Consider the following 27,682-nt stretch of genomic DNA (forward strand, 5'->3'; position numbering starts at 1 on the left):
TCAAACATACATGGAAGATTTATGAAGATAGAACATATTCTGGGCCTTAAAAGGAACTTTATCAAATTTGAAATAATTGAAATCATACAAAGGATCTTCTCTGACTCTAATAGCATTCAATTAGAAATTAATAATAGGTATCTGGAAATCCTCTAATATTTGGAAATTAAACAATACATTTTTACCCATGGGTCGAAGAGGAAGTCTAAAAGGAAATTAGAACATATTTTAATTAAATGAAAATGAAGACACAATGTCTAAAAATTTGTGGGACACATCTAATGCAGTGCTTAGTGGAAAATGTATTAAGTGCTTATAATATTAAGTGTAAAATGTATTCAGTGCTTATTAGGCAAGTCAGTAAGCCTCAAACCAATAATGTAAGCTTCCACCTTAATAAACTAGACATATAAAGCAAATTCAAGCTAACCAAGCAGAATGGACAAATAATAAAAAGGGTAGAAATCAGTTAAATTGAAAATAAAAGTAGAGAAAATTTGTCAAACGAAAAGCTGGTTTCTTGAAATGATCAGTAAAGTTGACAGATCTGTGTCCAGACTGTTGGAGGAAACAACCAATGTCAGGAATGACATTAACTTTTTACAGGTGTGGCCCAGTTGTCTTACTTTATATTCTAGATTTGTCTAATTCCTTCCTCATGGTATCATTGTATTTCTTGTAAACTAGACTCAGTTAGACATTTAGATTATAGATGATGTTGTAAACTTCTTTTTGCTTTAAATCAGGAAGGCACGTGATATAAATTGGGCCCACTATTAGTGATGCTGAGTTTGATTTCCATGCTAGGTTTGGTTATCCCAGACTCTCTCCCTTTGTAAAAGCTATGATTTCATGTTTGCCACTGTTAAGTCATCTGTTGGAAATATTTTTGTACCAAATAACTATCTTGTTCTCCATCCACCTTTTACCTAGTAGTTTTACCCTCCACAAATGATCTTTATGGAATCAGTTATTACATTAGGTTTCCAGAATGGTGATTTTCATATTCTCTCATTTTTCTACATTTATTAGTTATAAACAAGAATCTTTCTCTTTTTTCTTTTAATATTTCTAGCTTCCTCTGACTCACTATGAACTCCTTTATGTTGCTCCAGATTTACTCACTTTTGTTCAATATGTCATATAATTCTTAATAGTTTCAATGCTATTGGTACAGTGATATGCTATATAGTTATCTTACAATAGAATATTAAACTTCGGAGCAGCAGTTTTTTTAAAAGGTAAAGTTTATTTTTAACTAATTTTGTGTATTGGCATTATTTAACAAGTGTTTCTGCAGTTGCCAGTTATAGAATGATTGTCTTTAGTAGATCACTGCTTCCGTTTTACGCTGGCATTTGATAGTTTGAACCTAATATTGTTAGTTTTCAAAAATGGTTGAAGGCCAGGCACAGTGACTCATGCCTGTAACCATAGCACTTTGGGAGACAAGATGAGAGGATTGCTTGAGGCCAGGAGTTCAAGACCAGCGACATAGCAGGACCCTGTCTCTACAAGAAATAAAAAAAATTAGCCAAGCATGGTGGCACATGTCTGTAAGTCCTAGCTACTGGGGAGGCTGAGGTGGGAGGATCGCTTGAGTGATCATTGATGATGCCACTGTACTCCAGATTGGGTGACAGAGCGAGACCCTATCTCTTTAAAAAAAAAAAAAAAAAGATTGAGTTAATTTATTATTGAATTTGTATTTAGTGCACTAAATAAATCAAGTAAATAATTTAAGTATAAGATCAAATTGAGATATACATTAAACCTTCCATTTAAGTATTTTACATGCTCCATGTGAGTTTTTCCAAGAAGCCCCTAGATGTAGAAATCCTCCAGTGATATTTCATACAGTTGCACATCTGACTCTTGCTAATGTGGGATATAACAAATGTGTTTATGTTGGACAACTTTTCCTGATGAGACCAACTGTCTGAGTCTAGCTTGATCCGTTTAAAAGCTTTGTGACCTACCTATGACTGCTTATCATTAAGTTATTTTTACTATGCAGTTTTATCCAGCTGTTCTTGGTCTTACCATTCAGATATTTTTATTATGCAGTTTAGTTCATCATAAATAAGGAGGAATTTGAGTTAAAAGCTGCTGAATGCTGAAATGACTGCCGTTTGAAGTTATTGGGACCTTCATACTAGGAAGTACCTAATGGGAGGCTAGACAGGATTTCTTCTGACCTTCCCTCCCTGTTCTATAATTCTAGAGAGAACATCAAAGAATTATGTAGGACTTTTAAGAACCAAGGATTTGATATGAAGAATATAAACCCATCTTACCTGGATTAAACACATGAATAAATGTTAATAAAATAAAAACTACCTGTTTATCAGTGAAGTTGTGAATTCTTCCAGATAATGTATTTTAGAAAATGTTTGTTCAGCAGCATTTAGGAATTATTCACACCTGATATACCTGGTGGGTTTGTTTTTCTTTAGGAAAATGGAAGTTAGTTGATATAGGTCTCTCTATAGATAGATGACTTCACACTTATAATTTGGTAAATTCTTTAACTTTTGGTCACTATACCTATAAATCTGGACAGAGATTTTTTCCAGAACAAATTTTGACCTTAGTCTAAAGATAAAATGTTTTACATTCGTATGTGATTATATTTTCCTTTTAAATAATAAATGAGGGTTTACTTTAATGGAAATTGTTTTCTTAACATTTTCTTCAGCATCAACAACAATAACAACAAAATCTTACAGTTATGCAAATAACCAGAGGTAAATGTCTTCTTAAAGGATATAATTTTTGGATGTTGAGCACAAATCATATAAAAATTACATATTTTTCAACAATTTTTTTTTGAGACGGAGTCTCGCTCTGTTGCCCAGGCTGGAGTGCAGTGGCACAATCTTGGCTCATGGCAACCTCCACCTTTTGGGTTCAAGCGACTCTCCTGCCTCAGCCTCCTGAGTAACTGGGACTACAGGTACGTGCCACCACGCCTGGCTAATTTTTTGCATTTTTAGTAGAGACGGGGTTTCACTGTGTTAGCCAGGATGGTCTTGATCTCCTGACGTCGTGATCCACCCGCATCAGCCTCCTAAAGTGCTGGGATTACAGGCGTGAGCCACCGCACACCACTGCACCCAGCCTATTTTTCAACAATTTTAGTGTAGCAAATATTTAAATAGTACAACCGTATTGCTTGGGTTTTTTTAAATCCTGTTTACAGCATGTGGTAGGGAGGGTTACAAACATCTTTTTGGAGTCATATGCTGTAGGAGTGGAAGATACAACTTTTTATTTTTTTCTGCTGTGATTTTGTGGTGTAGAAACCTATTCCAGAGTACTTGCCTTGTACAACCTTTTTCAGATGCTTTTGGATATGGCGGTCCAAATGTGCCATCTTCCCACATTGTTACAAATTTTGTTTTTGGAACAAATGGAAACATTGTATCATTTTGTTTTGGGAAAGTGATTCAAGATTGCTAGGTAGGCATTTCAATTAAAAATAGATTAACCATCAGTTTTATAGATTTTTTTTTTTCAGCATTCAACTTCCACTTCCTATGTTTAATGTAAATTATATAATACAGGGATTTTGTTGTTAAACCAAGAGTTAACTGATTGATTCAGCAGATAATATTTTGCTCACCTACCTATGAAAAGCACTGTTTGGTTCTGTTAACCAGGCAGTTATTGATTTACAATAGTAAATTGGTCAAACTGTCTCTGGCATTTGCTTATATAGTATATATAGAGATAAACATTTAAAAAATTAATCACACAATTTTTTTTTAAATTTTACTTGTAAGTTCTGAGATACATGTGCAGAATGTGCAGGTTTGTTACACAGGTATATGTGTGCCATGGTGGCTTGCCGCACATATTGACTCATCCTCTGAGTTCCCTCTTCTTCCCCCTGAACCCCCAACAGGCCCTGGTGTGTGTTGTTCTCTCCCGTGTCCATGTGTTCTCATTGCTCAGCTCCCACTTAAGAGTGAGAACATGCGGTGTTTGGTTTTCTGTTCCTGTGTCAGTTTGCTGAGGATGATGGCTTCCATGTCCCTGCAAAAGACATGATCTCATTCCTTTTTATGGCTGCATAGTATTCCATCATGTTTATGTACCACATTTTCTTAATCCAGTCTATCATTGATGGGCATTTGGGTTGGTTCCAAGTCTTTGCTATTGTAAACAGTGCTGCAGTAAACACATGTATGCATGTGTCTTTATAGTAGAATGATTTATATTCTTTTGGGTATATGCCTGGTAATGGGATTGCTGGGTCAAATGGTATTTCTGGTTCTAGAACCATGTTGGTTGAACTAATTTACATTACCGTGAACATTATAAAAGCATTCCTATCTGTCCACAGCCTCACCAGCATCTGTTGTTTCTTGGCTTTTTAATAATTGCCATTCTGATTGGCATGAGATGGTATCTCATTGTGGGTTTGATTTGCATTTCTCTAATGATCAGTGATGTTGAGCTTTTTTTCATATGTTTTTTGGCCGTGTAAATGCCATCTATTGAGAAGTGTCTATTCATATCCTTTGCCCACTTTTTGATGGGGTTGTTTTTTTCTTGTAAATTTGTTTAGGTTCCTTGTAGATTCTGAATATTAGACCTTTGTCAGATGGGTAGATTGCAAAAATGTTTTCCCATTCTGTAGGTTGACTGTTCACTCTGATGGTAGTTTCATTTGCTGTGCAGAAGCTCTTTACTTAGATCCCATTTGTCAGTTTTGACTTTTGTTGCAGTTGCTTTTGGTGTTTTAGACATGAAGTCTTTGCCCATGCCTATGTCCTGAATGGTATTGCCTAGGTTTTCTTCTAGGGTTTTTATGGTTTTGGGTTTTACATTTAAGTCTTTAATCCATCTTGAGTAAATTTTTGTATAAGGTGTGAGGAAGGGATCCATTTTCAGTTTGCTGCATATGGCTAGCCAGTTTTCCAAGCACCGTTTATTAAATAGGAGATCCTTTCCCCATTGCTTTTGTCAGGTTTGTTGAAGATCAGATGGTTGTAGAAGTGTGGTGTTATTTCTGAGGTCTCTGTTTTGTTCCATTGGTTTATATGTCTGTTTGGTACCAGTACCATGCTGTTTGGTTACTGTAGCCTTGTAGTATAGTTTGAAGTCAGGTAGCGTGATGCTTCCAGCTTTGTTCTTTTTGCTTAGGATTGTCTTGGCTATACAGGCTCTTCTTTGGTTCCATATGAAATTTAAAGTAGTTTTTTTCTAATTCTGTGAAGAATGTCAATGGTAGTTTGATGGGAATAGCATTGAATCTATAATTACTTTGTGCAGCATGCACAATTTATTATTTAGAATTGTGATAAGTGTTACAAAAGAGACGAGAACAGGGTTCCATGAAATGTTTGGGTTCCTGAAAAGAGCATAGAAATGTCATATCTTAAACTTAGTTAAAAGCTTAATGTATACTTAAATTCAATCAATATTGGATACATTTGTGTGGACAACCCTTTTTCTAATTTCAATTTTTTTTCACTTAATAATATGAGAAACTTCCCCCAATACAAATATTTACTTTTTACTGTATTGCTCCTGTATCCTTCAAATATTGAAGATTTTTTTTTTAAGCTCAAGACACAAGCAAAAAGGATTACTGAGGACTTTCTAACTTATCTTTACCTTTGTAATTTTTGCAACACCAGAAAAGCACATAGGATTGAAAAGCAGACTCTGCTTACTAAAAGAATTTCTGTCAGTTTCATTGGAATGGGATTGCTGGTATCACAGAAACATTATGAGATTCATTTACATAAATTAACTTGATGTAAGTTTAGAGAAGTCATCTGTCATTTGCACGCTTTTAAATAAATGGCCCCCCTTGCTGAGACTGCCAGCCATCATAATTGTGGCAGTTGTCATTTGGCAAAACAAATTGTGTATCTGTCCGTTACTTGAATATGAAATGCACTCTTCTAGGAATTTCTTAATACAAGAACATTATGTGAGATCTATATGCTTAGATTTTTTTAGAAGTTTGGATTTTTTAATATTATATAATTAATTTTTGGAACAGTATATATTAAAACAATATATTAAACTCTTCAACACCTATATGGCTTAAAGGTGAGGAACATGGGCTCTGTAATACAAACTGTCAATTAATAGCACTATCAACTGCTGTTTGACCTTGGTGTACCCTATTAGTTTCCTTATTAGTAAGATAGTAATTGTGGTGAAGATTAAAGGAGAATATAAAGTGCTTAACATGTGTCTGGCACATAGTAAGTGGTGAGTAGATGTTAGCTGCTATCATAATTGTCATTTCTGTCAAACATTAAAACATGTTTATAAAACTGTTTTCCCCCTGTGGAAAATAGAATAAATTGAAACTACAGTGGTTAGCTTCAGGTAATTTATAGTTCACAGCAGCATCTTTTCCTTAGACAGTGTGTAATTTGCAGTATGTTAATTGGCCACCATCATGATGACCTGAGAATTATGTTCTGTAAACTCTGTCAGTGGCAAAAAAATTTACATAATACATTTAGAATTATTTTAATCCGGAAGACTAATATGTTTTAGAGTATAAAAAGCATAAGATATATATTATCCAGAACGACTTGTTATCAGAGCATTTCAGCTCTCTGTAAATTTTATTAATAAAGATTTGTGCCCAACATTACTGTGGCTTTTTTTACTTGATTGGATTAGTTGGTTTATACCAATCAAGAATTCCATTCTCATATGGGCCTTTGAGTTTGATGTTTTCTTGGGGATCTTCTAATATAAAGTCTTTGCAAACAAACCTGTACTACAGTTGCCAGGGCTTTAAGTTGAGGGCAAAAAAATTCTACCAGTACCCATGAAATAACTATGATCTAATTAAATAAATTATGGCACATCTAGTTTGGATGTGGTCATTCCAAAAGAATGGCTTTTTCCTAATTGATAAAAGGTAAGTATTTGCTAAGATGATGTGTCTGTTGCAGATGCACTTCTCATATTGAAATATTGTTTCAATAGTATCAAAATTACTAGAAGAAATAATGTATAATGCATTCAATTAAAGTCCTCATTTGTACGTCTTTTTTTGGTAACTGGGGCAGGAGAGTACCATGTATTAAGCATCTGGTTATTTTTAATAGTTTTAATTTGACATCTGTTTTGTTCCTAACATATTAAAGAGTAAAAATAACCGTGCTTTATTCATGCTAGTTCAGTAGAAGATTGTTTTTTATGACTTTATTTTGAAATTTTGAGTTGCCACATTTTCTTTACTACATGAATTAAATGTGAAGTGATAGACAATTTATTTTAGAAAGTATTTTATAATGAATTACATATTGCTTTTGTACAGAAGCTTTTGTATGGGCACTGGCTTAAAAATGATGACTTGTTTGCATCAATATTCATGTTTTATAGAGTAGGAAAGCAAATGGGAAGGTTGTGTGCTTCCGTGGTTCATTTCTTCATGCAGCATCTGCGTCTTCTCTACTTCCAGCAATTATTTCTGTGTATATCTTTTTTTTTTTTTTCTTGAGACAAGAGCCTTGTTCTGTCACCTGGGCTGGAGTACAGTGGCACAATCTCGGCTCACTGCAACCTCCACCTCCCGGGCTCAAGCCATTCTCCTGCCTCACCCTCCCTAGTAGCGGGGATTACAGGCGTGTGCCACCATGCCCAGCTAATTTTTGTATTTTTAGTAGAGACAGGGTTTCACCATGTTGGCCAGGCTGATCTTGAACTCCTGGCCTCAAGTGATCCACCTGCCTTGGCCTCCCAAAGTGCTGGGAAACCATGCATATCTTTTGAAGAAGATTTCTACATTTCTAAGGATAAATACAATTTTGTTATTTTGGAATTTAGATGGTTCATGTTATTGTGGGTACCCTGTTTTTTTTCATTAGATTAAAATATATTTTTCAGTAATGTTTACATGTCTTCTGTAGTATATAGCAGTACTATCAAATACCAATATAATGTGTCACATATGCAATTTAAAATTTTCTAATACCCACATTAAAAGGAGCAAAAAAAAGGTAAAATTAATATTTTTATTTACTTCACTATATTCAAAATATTATTTTAACATAATATAAAAATCATTGAAATATTTTATTTTTTAATTTCATATTAATTCTTCAAAATCCAGTTTGTATTTTATACTTATATAACTTGTTTTAATCTGCATTAGCCACATTTCAAGTGTTCAGTAGCCACATGTGGCTAATTGCTATCCTATTTATTGGTCTGTAAAGTTAGAAAAAATTCTTTGTATCTGGATGGATGGACAGATAAAAGGAGGTGTTTATCTTATATGAATCAGATTTGATCAGTGTAATAACTAGTTACCAAAACCCAATAATGTGGTCATCTTTATAGAAATCAAAGGTGGGCTTTTTTACTCATTTGAAAAGTTAATTGGAGGAGATACATTGGATATATTGGGTAGATGGAACTTCTCCTATCTAGTTGCCCGTAATGTAATATAACTGTATTATGTAGTTGCATTGTTTTTATTGTGTATACATGTTTATACTTTCATGAAATTTCAGTGTATGTCTGTAACCTTTAGCATAAATGCAGTTCCAACTACAACGAAGATTTTGTGCTACAGCTAGAGAAGGAATTGGTCCAAGCCCGACTGAGTGAAGCTGAGTCTCAGTGTGCACTAAAAGAGATGCAGGATAAAGTCTTGGATATAGAGAAGGTAAGAAACCTACACAAATGCAGTCACTCCCAAATTAGAGGGGATATGTGATATTAAGTACTTACTGAGCAATTTAATTGACTTAGGTGTTTTTATACATTAGAAGCCGTACATATTAGTTACTAAGAGGAAAAGGAAAAAAAGATTTTTAAAATTGCCAGTTATTCCTTGTTGCCTGCATACTAATCACAGCCCCATATTTAAGGATAAAAATGGAGATTAGAGCCCTTTTAGAGGAAAACGACCAGAATAATTTTCATAAAAAGAGTTATCTAAATGTTGCAGAAGAGAGAAACTCAGGTGACAGAAGTTAACTCTTACCTTCAAATATTGCAATATTTTCAGGTGGAAGAGATAGGACTAATACACAGACATTTCAGGGAAAATTTCATCTGAGGGGGTGGAGCCAAGATAGCCAAATAGGGACAGCTCCAGTCTACAGCTCCCAGCGTGAGCAACGCAGAAGACGAATGATTTCTGCATTTCCAACTGGGGTACCAGGTGCATCTCACTGGGGATTGTCGGACAGTGGGTGCAGGACAGTGGGTCTAGTGCGCCGAGCCTGAGCTGAAGCAGGGTGAGGCATCGCATCACCCGGGAAGCGCAAGAGGTCAGGGAATTCCCTTTCCTAGCCAAGGAAAGGGGTGACAGACTGCACCTGGAAAATCAGGTCACTCGCACCCTAATACTGCGCTTTTCCGACGGTCTTAGCAAACGGCACACCAGGAGATTATGTCCCGTGCCTGGCTCGGAGGGTCCTACGCCCACAGAGCCTTGCTCATTACTAGCACAGCAGTCAGATCAAACTGCAAGGCGGCAGTGAGGCTGGGGGAGGGGTGCTCACCATTGCTGAGGCTTGAGTAGGTAAACAGCGTGGCCCGGAAGCTCCAACTGGGTGGAGCCCACCGCAGCTCAAGGAGGCCTGCCTGCCCCTGTAGACTCCACCTCTGGGGGGCAGGGCATAGCCAAACAAAAGGCAGCAGAAACCTCTGCAGACTTAAGTGACCCTGTCTGACAACTTTGAAGAGAGTAGTGGTTCTCCTAGCACGCAGCTTGAGATCTGAGAACGGACAGACTGCCTCCTCAAGTGGGTACCTGACCCCCAAGTAGCCTAACTGGGAGGCACCCCCCAGTAGGGGCAGACTGACACCTCACACGGCCGGGTACTCCTCTGAGACAAAACTTCCAGAGGAACAATCAGGCAGCAACATTTGCTATTCACCAGTATCTGCTGTTCTGCAGCCTCCGCTGCTGATACCCAGGCACACAGAGTCTGGAGTGGACCTCCCGCAAACTCCAACAGACCTGCAGCTGAGGGTCCCAACTGTTAGAAGGAAAACTAACAAACAGAAAGGACATCCACACCAAAACCCCATCTGTATGTCACCATCATCAAAGACCAAAGGTAGATAAAACCACAAAGATGGGGAAAAAACAGAGCAGAAAAACTGAAAATTCTAAAAATCAGAGCACCTCTCCTCCTCCTAAGGAACGCAGCTCCTCACCAGCAATGGAACAAAGCTGGATGGAGAATGACTTTGAGGAGTTGAGAGAAGAAGGCCTCAGACGATCAAACTATTCCGAGCTAAAGGAGGAAGTTCGAACCCATGGCAAAGAAGTTAAAAACCTTGAAAAAAGATTAGACGAATGGCTAACTAGAATAAGCAATGCAGAGAAGTCCTTAAAGGACCTGATGGAGCTGAAAACCACAGCATGAGAACTACTTGAAGAATGCACAAGGCTCAGTAGCCGATTCGATCAAGTGGAAGAAAGGGTATTGGTGATGGAAGATCAAATGAATGAAATGAAGCAAGAAGAGAAGTTTAGAGAAAAAAGAATAAAAAGAAATGAACAAAGCCTCCAAGAAATATGGGACTGTGTGAAAAGACCAAATCTACGTCTGATTGGTGTACCTGAAAGTGACAGGGAGAATGGAACCAAGATGGAAAATACTCTTCAGGATATTATCCAGGAAAACTTCCGCAATATAGCAAGGCAGGCCAACATTCAAATTCAGGAAATACAGAGAACGCCACAAAGATACTCCTCGAGAAGAGCAACTCCAAGACACGTAATTGTCCGATTCACCAAAGTTGAAATGAAGGAAAAAATGTAAGGGCAGCCAGAGAGAAAGGTTGGGTTACCCACAAAGGGAAGCCCATCAGACTAACAGCTGATCTCTCGGCAGAAACTCTACAAGCCAGAAGGGAGTGGGGGCCAATATTCAACATTCTTAAAGAAAAGAATTTTCAACCCAGAATTTCGTATCCAGCCAAACTAAGCTGCATAAGTGAAGGAGAAATAAAATCCTTTACAGACAAGCAAATGCTGAGAGATTTTGTCAGCACCAGGCCTTCCCTAAAAGAGCTCCTGAAGGAAGCACTGAACATGGAAAGGAACAACCAGTACCAGCCACTGCAAAAACATGCCAAATTGTAAAGACCATCGAGGCTAGGAAGAAACTGCATCAACTAACGAGCAAAATATGCTCGATATCAGCTAACATCATAATGACAGGATCAAATTCACACATAACAATATTAACCGTAAATGTAAATGGGCTAAATGCTCGAACTAAAAGACACAGACTGGCAAATTGGATAAAGAGTCAAGATCCATCAGTGTACTGTATTCAGGAAACCCATCTCACGTGCAGAGACACACATAGGCTCAAAATAAAGGGATGGAGGAAGATCTACCAACCAAATGGAAAACAGAAAAAGGCAAGGGTGGCAATCCTAGTCTTGGATAAAACAGACTTTAAACCAACAAAGATCAAAAGAGACAAAGAAGGCCATTACATAATGGTAAAGGGATGAATTCAACAAGAACAGCTAACTATGCTAAATATATATGCACCCAATACAGGAGCACCCAGATTCATAAAGCAAGTCCTTAGAGACCTACAAAGAGACTTAGACTCCCACACAATAATAATGGGAGACTTTAACACCCCACTGTCAACATTAGATCAATGAGACAGAAAGTTAACAAGGATATCCAGGAATTGAACTCAGCTCTGAACCAAGCAGACCTAATAGACATCTACAGAACTCTCCACCCCAAATCAACAGAATATACATTCTTCTCAGCACCACATGGCACTTATTCCAAAATTCACCACATAGTTGGAAGTAAAGCACTCCTCAGCAAATGTAAAAGAACAGAAATCACAACAAACTGTCTCTCAGACCACAGTGCAATCAAACTACCACTCAGGATTAAAAAACTCACTCAAAACTGCTCAACTACATGGAAACTGAACAACCTGCTGCTGAATGACTACTGGGTACATAACGAAATGAAGGCGGAAATAAAGATGTTCTTTGAAACCAACAAGAACAAAGACACAGCATACCAGAATCTCTGAGACACATTCAAAGCAATGTGTAGAGGGAAATTTATAGCACTAAATCCCCACAAGAGAAAGCAGGAAAGATCTAAAATTGACACCCTAACATCACAGTTAAAAGAACTAGAGAAGCAAGAGCAAACACATTCAAAAGCTAGCAGAAGGCAAGAAATAACTAAGATCAGAGCAGAACTGAAGGAAATAGAGACACAAAAAACCCTTCAAAAAATTAGTGAATCCAGGAGCTGGTTTTTTGAAAACATCAACAAATTTGATAGACCATTAGCAAGGCTAATAAAGAAGAAAAGAGAGAAGAATCAAATACATGCAATAAAAAATGATAAAGGGGATATCACCACCGATCCCACAGAAATACAATCTACCATCAGAGAATACTACAAACACCTCTACACAAATAAACTACAAAATCTGGAAGTAATGGATAAATTCCTGGACACATACACCCTCCTAAGACTAAACCAGGAAGAAGCGAAATCTCTGAATAGACCAATAACAGGCTCTGAAATTGAGGCAATAATTAATAGCTTACCAACCAAAAAGAGTCCAGGACCAGACTGATTCACAGCCGAATTCTGCCAGAGGTACAAGGAGGAGCTGGTACCATTCCTTCTGAAACTATTCCAATCAATAGAAAAAGAGGGAATCCTCCCTTCCTCGTTTTATGAGGCCAGCATCATCCTGATACCAAAGCCTGGCAGAGATACAATGAAAAAAAGAGAATTTTAGACCAATATCCTTGATGAACATCGATGCAAAAATCCTGAATAAAATACTGGCAAACCGAATCCAGCAGCACATCAAAAAGCTTATCCACCATGATCAAGTGTGCTTCATCCCTGGGATGCAAGGCTGGTTCAACATACGCAAATCAATAAATGTAATCCAGCATGTAAACAGAACCAATGACAAAAACCACATGATTATCTCAATAGATGCAGAAAAGGCCTTCAACAAAATTCAACAGCCCTTCATGCTAAAAACTCTCAATAAATTCGGTATTGATGGGACAGGTCTCAAAATAATAAGAGCTATTTATGACAAACCCACAGCCAATATCATACTGAATGGGCAAAAACTAGAAGCATTCCCTTTGAAAACTGGCACAAGACAGGGATGCCCTCTCTCAACACTCCTATTCAACATAGTATTGGAAGTTCTGGCCAGGGCAATCAGGCAGGAGAAAGAAATAAATGGTATTCAATTAGGAAAAGAGGAAGTCAAATTGTCCCTGTTTGCAGATGACATGATTGTATATCTAGAAAACCCCATTGTCTCAGCCCAAAATCTCCTTAAGCTGATTAGCAACTTCAGCAAAGTCTCAGGATACAAAATCAATGTGCAAAAATCACAAGCATTCTTATACACCAATAACAGACAGAGAGCCAAATCATGAGTGAACTCCCATTCACAATTGCTTCAAAGAGAATAAAATATCTAGGAATCCAACTTACAAGGGATGTGAAGGACCTCTTCAAGGAGAACTACAAACCACTGCTCAATGAAATAAAAGAGGATACAAACAAATGGAAGAACATTCCATGCTCATGGGTGGAAAGAATCAATATCATGAAAATGGCCATACTACCCAAGGTAATTTATAGATTCAATGCCATCCCCATCAAGCTACCAATGACTTTCTTCACAGAATTAGAAAGAGCTACTTTAAAGTTCATATGGAACCAAAAAAGAGGCCACATTGCCAAGTCAGTCCTAAGCCAAAAGAACAAAGCTGGAGGCATCATGCTACCTGACTTCAAACTATACTACAAGGCTACAGTAACCAAAACAGCATGGTACTGGTACCAAAACAGAGATAAAGACCAATGGAACAGAACAGAGCCCTCAGAAATAATGCCACATATCTACAACCATCTAATCTTTGACAAACCTGACAAAAACAAGAAATGGGGAAAGGATTCCCTATTTAATAAATGGTGCTGGGAAAACTGGTTAGCCATATGTAGAAAGCTGAAACTGGATCCCGTCCTTACACTTTATACTAAAATTAATTTAAGATGGATTAAAGATTTAAATGTTAGACCTAAAACCATAAAAACCCTATAAGAAACTGGCATTACCATTCAGGACATAGGCATGGGCAAGGACTTCATGTCTAAAACACCAAAAGTAATGGCAACAAAAGCCAAAATTGACAAATGGGATCTAATTAAACTGAAGAGCTTCTGCACAGCAAAAGAAACTACCATCAGAGTGAACAGGCAGCCTACAGAATGGGAGAAAATTTTTGCAATCTAGTCATCTGACAAACGGCTAATATCCAGAATCTACAATGAACTCAAATTTACAAGAAAAAAAACAACCCCATCAACAAGTGGCCGAAGGATCTGAACAGACACTTCTCAAAAGAAGACATTTATGTAGCCAAAAGACACATGAAAAGATGCTCATCATCACTGGCCATCAGAGAAATGCAAATCAAAACCACAATGAGATACCATCTCACACCAGTTAGAATGGTGATCATTAAAAAGTCAGGAAACAACAGGTGCTGGAGAGGATGTGGAGAAATAGGAACACTTTTACACTGTTGGTGGGACTGTAAACTAGTTCAGCCATTGTGGAAGACAGTGTGGCGATTCCTCAGGGATCTAGAACTAGAAATACCATTTGACCCAGCCATCCCATTACTGGGTATATACCCAAAGGATTATAAATCATGCTGCTATAAAGACACATGCACACATATGCTTATTGTGGCACTATTCACAATAGCAAAGACTTTGAACCAATCCAAATGTCCAACAGTGACAGACTGGGTTAAGAAAATATGGCACATGTACCCCATGGAATACTATGCAGCCATAAAAAAGATGAGTTCATGTCCTTTGTAGGGAGATGGATGAAGCTGGAAATGATCATTCTCAGCAAACTATCTCAAGGACAAAAAACCAAACACCGCATCTTCTCATTCGTAGGTAGGAATTGAACAATGGGAACACAGGGACCCACGAAGGGGAACATCACACACCAGGGCCTGTTGTGGGGTGGGGGGAGGGGGGAGGGATAGCATTAGGAGATATACCTAATGTTAAATGACGAGTTAATGGGTGCAGCACACTAACATGGCACACGTATATATGTGTAACAAACCTGCACGTTGTGTACATGTACCCTAAAACTTAATAAAAGTATAATAAAAAAAAAAGAAGAAAGTTTCATCTGAGTGTAGTTGTTAGAACTGTCCAATCTAGAACAAGTTACCTCAGGATATGTAGGAAGTTCCTTTTAGCCTGAGTGTACTTACAGAAGCTAAGTTCTTTTCAAGGATATTAAAGAACATCAAAGATTAGTTAAGTAATGGGAATAGAAGAACTTCAGGTTTCTTATAACTTTCAGATTTAAAAGTTCTAGATTACAAACTCTGAATCTCTTGTTTCCTGATCTGTAAATTTATTGGTGGCCTGGGCTCTTTGTCGTTTGTTCCTGTTTACTCTTAGGTGATAGCTAGCTACTGAATCCAAAAACCTGGTAGATAATGGACATAACAGTCTCAGGTGTTTTTAACTATTTTCTTAATGAAACAGAACAAGTGTAACTAGAATCAGTAATGGAATAATTTTGCTAGAAAGCTCCTTGCTATTTTTATATTTCTGGAAAATGTGTTATCTCGATTTGTTGAGAAAAAAAGCCAGCAAGAATGCTGAAAGAAATGGCGAACAGAATATTTGGTCTTTAACTTAGGTGTATTCTGGGTTACATGATTTAGAGCAGAATCTGTGTCTTACAGTTAGAAAGATTTTGAATATTTGATAGAAGTGTATTTGGGTTCCATTCAAAAATGGATTTCGTAAGTGGCTGTGTTGTTTTTCACATTATAAAGTAGAAAGGAATTTGAAAGGTAGCATGCTTCCTATGGTAATTTCTTCCTGCAGCATCCTCTTTTTTTCTGCTTCCAGCAGTCTTTTAAATGCATATGCAGTAAATTATTGGTTTTCAATTGAGAAAATATTTAAAGTCCATTATAAGAAAGCGTAATTGGTGAGAATAACTTCATTTCCTCATCCCTGTGAGCAAAAATTTGCATGTGTACTGTGAAATATTTAGAGATAGAAAATTTCATAGAATCAGGCCTTGAAATCTCAATGTTACCTCAGTTTACCATTTTACCTAGGGAGCTTTCCCTACGGCCTCATTTTGGATCTCTTGATAACTCTCCAGAGAAGTTTGATACTGAGCTACCCCGTATCCTTTTTATCTTTTAATATGGTGGGAAATTGATCTAAATCTTGTATCTGTGTGCTGGGATAATTGGCTAGCCACATGTAGGACAATGAAACTGGATCCTCTTCTTTCACGTTATACAAAAATCAACTTAAGAGATGGATTAAGGACTTAAACGTAAGACCTGAAACTATAAAAATTCTAGAAGATAACATTGGAAAAACCCTTCTAGACGTTTGCTTAGGCAAGGATTTCATGACCAAGAACCCAAAAGCAAATGCAATTAGAACAAAGATAAATAGCTGGGACCTAATTAAACTAAAGAGCTTTTGCACGGAGAAGGGAACAGTCAGCAGAGTGAACAGACAACCCACAGAGTGGGAGAAAATCTTCACAATCTATACATGTGACAAAGGACTAATATCCAAAATCTACAACGAACTCAAATCAGTAAGAAGAAAACAATCTCATCAAAAAGTGGGCTAAGGACATGAATAGACAATTCTCAAAAGAAGATATACAAATGGCCAACAAACATATGAAAATGCACTAAACATCGGCTGGGTGCGGTGGCTCATGCCTGTAATCCCAGCCTTTTGGGAAGCTGAGGTTGGTGGATCACAAGGTCAGGAGTTCAAGACCAGCCTGGCCAAGATAATGAAACCTCGTCTCTACTAAAAATACAAAAAATGAGCCAGGTGTAGTGGCCAGCGCTTGTAATCCCAGCTACTCAGGAGGCTGAGGCAGAGAATTGCTTGAACCCGGGAGGCAGAGGTTGCAGTGAGCCGAGATTGTGCCACTGCGCTCCAGCCTGGGCGACTGAGCAAGATTCCGTTTCAAAAAAAAAGAAGAGAAAAAATACTAAACATCACTAATGATCAGGGAAATGCAAATAAAAACCACAATGTAATACCACCTTACTTCCATGAGATTAGCCGTAATCAGAAAATCAAAAAACAGTAGATGTTGGCATGGATGCAATGAACAGGGAACACTTCTGCACTGCTAGTGGGAATGTAAACTGGTACTGCCACTATGGAAAACAGTGTGGAGATTCCTTAAAGAACTAAAAGTAGAAGTACCATTTGATCCAGCAATCCCACTACTGGGTATCTATCTACCCAGAGGGAAAAAAAGTCATTATTTGAAAAAGATACTTGCACTCGCATGTTTATAGCAGCACAACTCACAATTGCAAAATCGTGGAACCAACTCAAATGCCCATCAATTAACAAGTGGATAAAGAAATTGTGGTGTGTGTGTATATATATATATGAATATATATATATCATATTCATACATATATATATATGAATGAGATGGAATACTACTCAGCCATAAAAAGGAATGAATTAACAGCATTTGCAGTGTCCTGGATGAGATTGGAGACTATTATTCTAAGTGAAGTAACTCAGGAATGGAAAACCAAACATCGTATGTTCTCACTGACATGTGGGAGCTAAGCTGAGGACGCAAAGGCATAAGAATAATTTAGTGGACTTTGGGGACTTATGGGGAAGAGTGGGAAGGGAGTGAGGGATAAAAGACTACAAATAAGGTGCAGTGTATACTGCTTGGGTGATGGGTGCACCAAAATCTCACAAATCACCACTAAAGAACTTACTTATGTAACCAAATACCACCTGTACCCCAATAACTTATGGAAAAATATAAATAAATAAATCTTGTATCCATGAATCAAGTTAATTTCAGTTGTTTCATTTGAATCAATTGGTAAATTGTTTAATTTGTATTAATTTCTTGACTATTGATGTAAATAGTGACTAATACACAGATTTGATGCCTCTCTCAAAAATAACATGCTGAGGAAATACAACAAAAACAGATTTTGGACTACTATTTTCTATAAATATTTAAAAAGTAAATTATGTTCATGCTTTATCTGGAGTCCTGATCAGAAGTTAGTAAGTTTATTGCCATATTGAAAAAATTTTTAATCCTGTTGCTCCGTAACTCTGATTAGTATTTTTTTTTTTAACAAATCAGAGTTAGATTTCTGTGTTCTCAAAATTAAGTACAGTTCCCCTCATACATTGCTAGTGGAAATGAAAAGCAGTCCAGCTGCTTTGGAAAAGTTTGGCAGTTTCTTAAACGTTAAACATAGAATAATTACCATCTGAGCCAGCAGTTCTACTCCTAAGTATATCTTAAGAACATTGAAAGCCTAAGTCTACACAAAAACTTTTGCACCAATATTCATAGCAACATTATAAAAGTCAAAAAGTGGAAGCAACCCAAATTTCTGTTAACTGATGAATAAATAGATTAAGTGTGTTATATCTATACCGTGGAATATCATTTGACATAAAAAAAAGATTGAACCTTGAAAACATTGTTCTAAGTGAAGTAAGGTTGTCACAAAAAGCTATAAATACATATGATTCCACTTACAAGAAATGTCCAGGTAGGCAAATTCATGGAAACAAAAAGTAGATAGGTGGTTGCCAGGGGCTGGGGAAGTGGGGAATGTAGAATGACTGGTGATTAGTATAGGTTTTCTTTTTTGCATGATAAAAATATTCTGTAATTAGATTATGGTGATGTTTAAACAACCCTGTAAATACTCTAAAAACCACTGGCTCTTGTGTATTTTAAAAAGGTGAGTTTCATAGTTTGTGAATTGTATTTCAGGATAGCTGTATAAAATCAAATACATTTAAGTATGGAACAAAATAGCTGTTATGTGTGCTGTATTTTATTCCTTAAATTTAAAAATCCCAAATTAAATTTTCTTCTTCTTTAGAGGAATAACTCCCTTCCTGATGAGAATAATATCGCAAGGCTTCAGGAAGAACTCATTGCTGTGAAACTTAGAGAAGCAGAAGCCATTATGGGTTTGAAAGAACTTAGACAGCAAGTCAAGGATTTAGAGGAACACTGGCAGGTATATTAATATATTTTGTGTGCTTTTTTAAAAGAGAGTAAAACCCAAATATCCAATTTGTAAGAGTTTGAAGTACCTGATGACCTGCAGTAGGAGATGAGTTTAAAGTGAGAGAGACCCTGTTTAATGTCAAAATAGAGAGTATTTATAAACTGAAAGTGCATTTAAGCTGTTTCTCCCTCTTTAATTCTTATAATAAAATAAAAGATACAGTAGACATCAGATCATATTTTTGTCATTGTACCATTGTGCCTTGTGTAACTTTTTCTGAAAAACTGTAAAAGTGTTCTATGTAATACATATTTTGTCTTAAACTTTGATATTAAGTCCATTTTTGGTTAGTGTGAAACACCAGAAGGGTGACAACATTATAAATTTAATGTATAAATTAGTAACTTAGTTACCTCACCAAATAAATGACATTTATATGACCACAAATTTATTCATATATGAGGGAAATGTTGACAAGGAACAAAATACATGTTCTATACAAGGACCGAAATTAGGCCTTGACATTGTCATGCCTTTTTTTAAAACATGTTTTGACAAAGTATCAGATTGCAATAAACTTGAAATTTTAAAACAAAAAAGACAAAACTTGTCTTTTGTCACAGCTATTTTGAGAAACACTGTCCTTAACTTCTAACATTCCTTCCTGAATGGCCCCATTTTTTAAAATAATGTATTGGGATTTCATTGAAGATAATACGAAAAATCTCTCATTTAAAAAATTACAGTGAAAATTGTAATCTTTTCAAGAATTAATCCGCAGTATATAGAGAAAAAAATTTGAACTATATTTGAGTTTATATCCTAGATCTGTGCTGCCTGTGTGTGATCCTCCTAAAGTTACTTAATCACAATGTTCATTTTCTTACCTGTGAAAAGCCAAAAATGTCTCCACACACATCGCCAAATGTCCCCTGGGGGGAGCAAAATTGCCCCAGTTGGGAACCAATAATGGCAATAATGTGAATGATGCTTCCTAAAGTTGTTTAATATGGTGACCCTAGGCAGTGAATTCTAAAATTGCCTGTCTTTCTTCTCAGGTCTCTCTTTTCTCCAATAAATACTTTTTTTTTCTTTTAAAGTAGAGACTAGAGACAGGGTTTCATCATGTTGGCCAGGCTGATCTCAAACTCCTGACCTCAGGTGATCTGCCCACCTCGGCCTCCCAAAGTGCTGGGATTACAGGTGTGAGAGCCACTGCGCCTGGCCAGTAAATTCTATCTTAAATATACTTAAGATCTGCAAGGTCTTTTTATGAAACCCTTTTATTCAGATGATAATAGTGTCTGATTAATAGGATTTTCTAGGGATTAAATAAAATAATGTGTGGAAAGTGTTTTATATAGCACAGGCCTGAAATAAGCGCTCAGTAATATTAGCTCTTATTTTGATACTGAGAGTATTTGTTGCAATATAATTTTTTATGCCTTAGCGCCACTTAGCTCGTACTACTGGGAGATGGAAAGAGCCACCTAAGAAAAATGCTATGAATGAGTTACAAGATGAACTGATGACCATTCGACTTAAAGAAGCTGAAACACAGGCAGAAATAAGAGAAATAAAACAAAGGATGATGGAAATGGAAACACAGGTATGATGGGAAAGCCCAGTATCTTTAATAAAGTATCGTTAACTGATCAAGGGTTTGTGCACAGATTGTATCATCCATAGAACAGAGATAAAAGGTGAAAATATGAAACTGTATAGACCGCAGTTTTCTAGCCCAAATGAAGATGGCAAAAAATTATTATATTGGATTTCAGAGATTTAATCCTTCTTTGACTCATTCAACAAAGTTCAAGGAAGTCAAATTTTATTTGACTTTATTGGGTAAAACTCATAGCATTGCCCTGTTGCATGACTTGAGAAGGAACACCATGCAGAGCAAAATTTCTCAACCTCAACACTTTTAACATTTTTGGCTAGAAGATACTTTGTTTTATGGAGCTGGTCTGTGCATCCCTGGCCTCTACCCACTATATGCCAGTAACGTCTCTCTTACCTCAGGTTGCGATGACCAAAAATGTTTCTGCACACATTGCCGAATGTCCCCTGGGGGGCAAAATTGCCCCAGTTGGGAACCACAGATGTATATTATAATGTGAGTGATGCTTCCTAAAGTTGTTTAATGTGGTGACCCTGGGCAGTGAATTCAAAATTGCCCTTCTTTCTTCTCAGGTCTCTCTTTTCTCCAATAAATTCTATCTTAAATATACTTAAGATCTGCAAAGGTCTTTTCATGAAACCCATTTGCATGGTAAAGGCACATTTGGTTTTCATGTGGTACATTTGTTTGGACCATATTCTTATACTGTGTGAATGTTGTTTTTTGGCTTTTAAAGTATTTATTCAGTCAGTAGGGGGCATACTTAACTCATACATCATTCTGTATTCCAGTGTGCAAAATGATCATAATCTCAAACATGGTAACATGAACATGTACTTTCTTCAGAATAAATATATCTTGTTTGACATTGTTCAAAGTTATTTTCTTATACTTTTCTTGTATTATTCTATATAAAATACTTTCTACACGTTATTTTATTCGGTATAATTAAAATAGGAAGAGGTACTATTGAGATTATGAATAGTAGAAATCTTAAGTTTTACAATGGGAAGTTTTATTTTTGTAATCAGATTTTATTTTAGTATAGATACTAAAGATGAAAACACAGCTTTTAAGCCATTGTTGAGAATTTATTTCACAGTGGGTAGAGGTGACTAAATCAAATCCAGTAGACATGATTTTGAGAACTTGTGAAACACAAAGCACTGTCAGCCATTAAAGGACTTACACTTGAGAAATCAGGTATGCATAGACTATATTTAATATAATTCAGACATTTGGTAAGAGAGTTAGATAGGAATTGCTATGGAGACTAGGAGGGGAAAATTAATTTCAACTAGGTGGTTTGGAGAAAGATTTCCTAAGGAATTTGTATTGTGCCTAATACCATCGCTGACTAATAAGTGTGATTTTGGATGGATTTTGCTGGAAGCAGGATGGTAATAGGCACTGGCTCCTAAATGCCAGTATTTGGACTGGTGGTGATCCATAAATTTTCACATTGATAAATGAAAAAAAAATAAAAACAGTGTAGTGTAATGGTGATGGTGTGTAGTAATCTAAAGATTATTATATCAAACACCCATGTATTTAGATTAAGAAATTTGTCCATGTTTATACATGTAACTCCAGTTCTGTCATTTTAAGGACTTTTAGAAAAGTCTGTCAGTGACTGTACCTCAATTTATTGATCCACTCTCTTTTTGCTCTTGCAAACGGTGCTACTCTGAACATCTTGCTTATGTTTCCTCGTGTATATCTTCAAGAGTTTCTTAAGTACAAAGGTTCTTATCGTTTTTGTGTTTGTGTCTGCCATCAACACTGTTGGCAGTCTGGAACCTGTGGACCCCTCCTTAAAATAATATTTTTTAGTGCGTAAAACCAAATACAAAGGATTGCAAAACAAGCCTCTTCTATTGAGATATAGTTATCAAAATACTAAAAACATGTTTGTGCTGTAGATCACATAGACAGAGATACAACACATTCCCATTGCTGGATTCAGGTTTTTAATATTTTAGATTTAGATTTTTTTTTTTAATTTTTATTTTTTAGACGGAGTCTTGCTTTGTCGCCCAGGCTGGAGTGCAGTCGCCAGATCTCGGCTCAGTGCAACCTCTGCCTCCCGGGTTCAAGCTATTCTCCTGCCTCAGCCTCCCGAGTAGCTGGGATTACAGGCACCCACTACCACGCCCGGCTAATTTCTGTATTTTTAGTAGAGACGGGGTTTCACCATGTTGGCCAGGCTAGTCTCGAACTCCTGACCTTGTGATCCACCCACCTTGGCCTCCCAAAGGGCTGGGATTACAGGCATGAGCGGCCGTGCCCTGCCTCGATTTAGATTTCTTACGATAAATTGTACTGTATTTTTTCCCATCTTAATTTCAATTTATGTGTTTATATCTCTGATAAACAACATATAGATAGGTACTTTTAAAAATACAGTCTGATAAATGATTGTTCAACTCTCCATAGGCTAAAAACCACTGAATATATGTACACTTGAGGGAGGTCAATTTTATAATACGTGAACTATATCTCAATAAAGCTATAAAAACTGGCTGGGTGCAGTAGCTCACGCATGTAATCCCAACATTTTTGGAGGCCAAGGCAGGTGGATCACCTGAGGTCAGGAGTTTGAGACCAGCCTGGCCAACACGGTGAAACCCCATCTCTACTAAAAATACAAAAAAATTAGCCAGGCATGGTGGCACATGCCTGTAGTCCCAGCTATTCGGGAGGCTGAGGTGGGAGAATCGGTTGAACCCAGTAGGTGGAGGTTGCAGCAGTGAGCCAAGATCATGCCACTGCACTCCAGCCTGGGTGACAGAGCAAGACTCCATCTCAAAGAAAAACAAACTAAAAACAATTTAGTCTCATAGTTTCTTTTGCTGTCATGTTTGGTCTCAGTTTTGTAATTTTATTTAGATTGATATCTGTCACCTTGCTAGCTGTTTTGTTTATTCCATCTGTTCTTTGTTTATTTCTTTTTTTCTACCTTCTCTTGGATTTATTAGATATTTATTGTGATTCCATTTTTATCTTCACATTTGACTTATTTATTTATACATCTTTCAAGAGTTTTTTTAGTGGTTGTTCCAGGTTTTACAATAAATAGAGTTTACCTTCAAATAATAAATTATAAATAATAAATGAATAAATAATTGTACACTTCATGTGTAATCTAAGGCTCTTACAACAGTGTATTTTCAAATCTTTCTACCTCTTTTGTGAAATTGTCATACATTTTACATATTGTCCAAACATATATGCTACTAATTTTGCATTAAAGTTTTCTTTCATAGAAATTGAAAAACTTTTAATGAAATGTGTTTTTCCTTCAAGATATTCTGTTTCAGCGCTCTTTGTGCAGATCCGTGTTTCTGTCTGGTATCTTATATTTTCTGTCTTAAAAACTTCTTTTATCATTTTCTTTAGTGCTGGTTTTTGTTTGATAAAATGTTTATTTCTTCAATTTTAAAAGATATATTTGCAGGATATTGAATTCTGCCTTGACAGTTTTTTTCTTTTAACACTTTAAATCACTCTGCTATCTTGTTAGAAACCATGCCAGCCAGGACTCTGTTGTAATTCTTATTTTTGTTCCTCAACATGTAATGTATTTTTTCCTCTGGTTGCGTTCAAGCTTTTCTCTTTGTTTGTAGCAGGCCGAATATGATATACCTAGATCTGTTTTTTTTTCTTGTTTTTTTTTTTTTTTCTCTGAGTTTCTTTGATTTATAGATTTGTGTATGCCATAAATTTTGGAAAATTCTTGGTTGTTATTTCTTTTTTTTTTTTTTTGAGATGGAGTTTCACTCTTGTTGCCCAGGCTGGAGTGCAATGGCGTGATCTCAGCTCACCGCAACCTCTGCCCACTGGGTTCAAGCCATGATCTCCTGCCTCAGCCTCCTTAGTAACTGGGATTACAGGCATGTGCCACCATGCCTGGCTAATTTTGTATTTTTAGTAGAGACCGGGTTTCTCCATGTTGGTCAGGCTGGTCTCAAACTTCTGACCTCAGGTGATCCACCCATCTCGGCCTCCCAAAGTTCTGGGATTATAGGCGTGAGCCAGCATGCCCGGCCCTTGGTTGTTATTTCTTCAAGTATTTCTTCTCATGCTCCCTTCTTCAGGGGTTTCAATTATACATGTGTTAGATTGTTCAAGGTTGTCTAACAACTCTTGGTTGCTCTGTTCTTTTTGCCCCTATCATTTTTCTCTGTTTTCAGTTTCCATTGACTAAAACATTTTTACTGACAAATTATTAAGTTCACTCATTCTTTCCATTGCTTGTTGAGTTGTTTGATGAGCCACTGAAGGCATTCTTTACGTCTGTTACTGTTTTTCATTTCTAGCTTTTCTTAAAAAAAAAACAAAAAACTTTTTTTTTTTTTTCAAAGAGAAAGGGTCTCACTATGTTGCCCAGGCTGGTCTCAAACTCCTGAGCCCAAGTGATCCTCCCACCTCAGCCTCCCCAAAGTGCTAGGATTATAGTCACGGGCCACTGTGCCCAGCCCATCTCTAGCTTTTCTTTTTGACTCAGTTTTCATTTTTCTGCTATTACCTATCTAATCTTATGTTTTTCACCTTTCCCTTAGAGCCTTTAGCATATTAATCACAGTTATTTTAAATTCTCTGTCAGATATTGTATTAGTCAGGGTTCTCTAGAGGGACAGAACTAATAGGAGATAGATATATCGATATATATATATCTATAGATATATATATAAAGGGGAGTTTATTTAAAGTATTAACTTACATGATCACAAGGTCCCACAATAGGCTGCCTACAAGCTGAGGAGCGAGTAGAGCCAGTCCAAGTCCCAAAACAGAAGAGCTTGAAGTCCAATGTTCAAGGACAGGAAGGAAGCATCCAGCATGGGGGAAAGATACAGGCTGGCAGTCTCTCCTTTTCACATTTTTCTGCCTGCTTTATATTCATTGGCAGCTGATTAGATTGTGCCCACCAGCTAAGGGTGGATCTACCTACCCCAGCCCACTGACTCAAATGTTAATCTCTTTTGGCAACACCCTCGCAGATACACCCAGGATCAATACTTTGTATTGATCTTGGATATTAACTCAGTATTAACCATCACAAGTCCACCCCTTGTCAGCTTGAACTTGAACCTATGCACATCTCCTGAGATCATACATAATCTTCAAATAAAGACAATAATGAGGTAATAATTATTACGCCTAACATAATACAACTATCCTTTGTACACCCAGAAACACACCAATCCCTGACTCACTATTACATAAAGTTAACAGTACTTAAATGCTGATATGAAGTCAATAAATCTTATGTCACATGATAAAATATATTTTCTTAGTACAAATGTATACATACACAAACATGATTTTAACAAAAGAAGGAGGAGACACTCATGACAATTACAGTCCTTGTTTCTGCAGCTGATCATGTAGCTGCAGCTGGTATTAATGACTACCTTCCGTTACCCATTCTGTATTCCCTTTGCCTTCAGCAAGCACCTCAGCAGGTCATGTTTTTTTTCCTGGTGGAGTGACCCAAACCTTCATTCCTGAGGGGTCTGGGCCATCTGTAGTCCTGCCTGGATTGGGATGTTGTAGTTTCCCATTGACCTTAATCATAGAGCATGGTAATACTAAGATGCTCTGATGGATCTCCTGTATTCCATGCATATTCTTCTTTACCTCCGTTGTGGAGTAGCAGACTGATTTCATCTTGATAGTCCGGGTCAATCATCCCAGCCAACACTGTAATTCCCTTCTTAGCTTGTTGACTTAAAGGTAGGAAGAGCCTGAAGTGTCCAGGTGGCAATCTTAACTTCCAGTTTAATGGAGTCGTTGTTGTGTTTTCTGGTGGTAGCGTTCCTCCCTCTGGAACTAAGACCTCTAGGCCAGCAGAATTAATGTTGCAGGAACAGGAAGCAAGAATTTTGCTAGTGGATCACTAGGGGTGACGGTGAGTGGTGCCACTTGCACTTCCACCCCTTGGTTCCTGGACCCGTGAATCATGGCTATGGGAGAAACAGTACCATATATTGGATGCTGATTCAGAGCATACATGGCCTTCGGGAGAACTTTGCCCCAGCCCTGCAAAGTATTGTCACATAGTTGACATTGTAATTGTGACTTCAAAAGGCCATTCCACCATTCTATCCATCCAGCTGCTTTAGGATGATGGGGAACATGATAAGACCAGTGAATTCCATGAACGTGAGCCTACTGCAACACTTCTTTGCCATAAAGTGAGTGCCTTGGTCAGAGGCAATGCTGTGTGTAATACCATGATGGTGTTTAAGGTATTCCGTGAGTGCACAGATGGTAGTCTTGGCAGAAGCATTACATGGAGGTTAGGTAAACCCATATCTGGAATAAGTGTCTATTCCAGTGAGGACAAACCTCTGCCCTTTCCATGATGGAAGAGGTCCAATATAATCAACCTGCCACCAGGTAGCTAGCTGATCACCCTGAGGAATGGTGCCATATCAAAGGCTCAGTGTTGGTCTCTGCTGCTGGCAAATTGGGCACTTAGCAGTGGCTGTAGCCAGGTCAGCCTAGGTGAGTGGAAGTCCACGTTGCTGAGACCATGTGTAACCTCCATCCCTGCCACCATGGCCGCTTTGTTCATGGGCTTATTGGGCGACGATGGGTGGCTGGGGAAAGAGGTTGAGTGGTGTCCTCAGAACGGGTCATCCTATCCACTCAATTATTAAACTCCTCCTCTGCTGAGGTCACCTGTTGGTGAGCACTCACGTGGGATACAAATGTCTTCACAGTTTTTGGCCACTCAGAGAGGTCCATCCACATACCTCTTCCCCAAATTTCTTTGTCACCAATTTTCCAATCATGCTTCTTCGAAGTCCCTGACCATCCAGCCAAACCATTGGCTATAGCCCATGAATCATTATATAATCGCACATCTGGCCATTTCTACTTCCATGCAAAGTGCAAAACCAAGTGCACTGCTCGAAGTTCTGCCCACTGGGAAGATTTACC

The 27,682-nt window shown here is 37.4% G+C and overlaps 1 protein-coding gene across 5 annotated transcripts in view; it reads left to right on the forward strand.

Annotated features, from left to right (window-relative positions):
- Nucleotides 1-27,682, forward strand: part of EVI5 (ecotropic viral integration site 5) — a 289,476-nt gene that overhangs the window by 144,763 nt on the left and 117,031 nt on the right. For all 5 annotated transcript variants that reach the window (XM_032155352.2, XM_032155353.2, XM_058439572.1 and 2 more), the window contains 3 exons: nt 8,522-8,656; nt 18,976-19,116; nt 20,558-20,716. In XM_032155352.2, the coding sequence (XP_032011243.1) occupies nt 8,522-8,656; nt 18,976-19,116; nt 20,558-20,716 (435 nt within the window). The remainder of the gene's footprint in view (nt 1-8,521; nt 8,657-18,975; nt 19,117-20,557; nt 20,717-27,682) is intronic.

This window comes from Hylobates moloch, unplaced genomic scaffold (assembly GCF_009828535.3).
Source record: "Hylobates moloch isolate HMO894 unplaced genomic scaffold, HMol_V3 SCAFFOLD_5, whole genome shotgun sequence".
Taxonomy (NCBI): Eukaryota; Metazoa; Chordata; class Mammalia; order Primates; family Hylobatidae; genus Hylobates; species Hylobates moloch.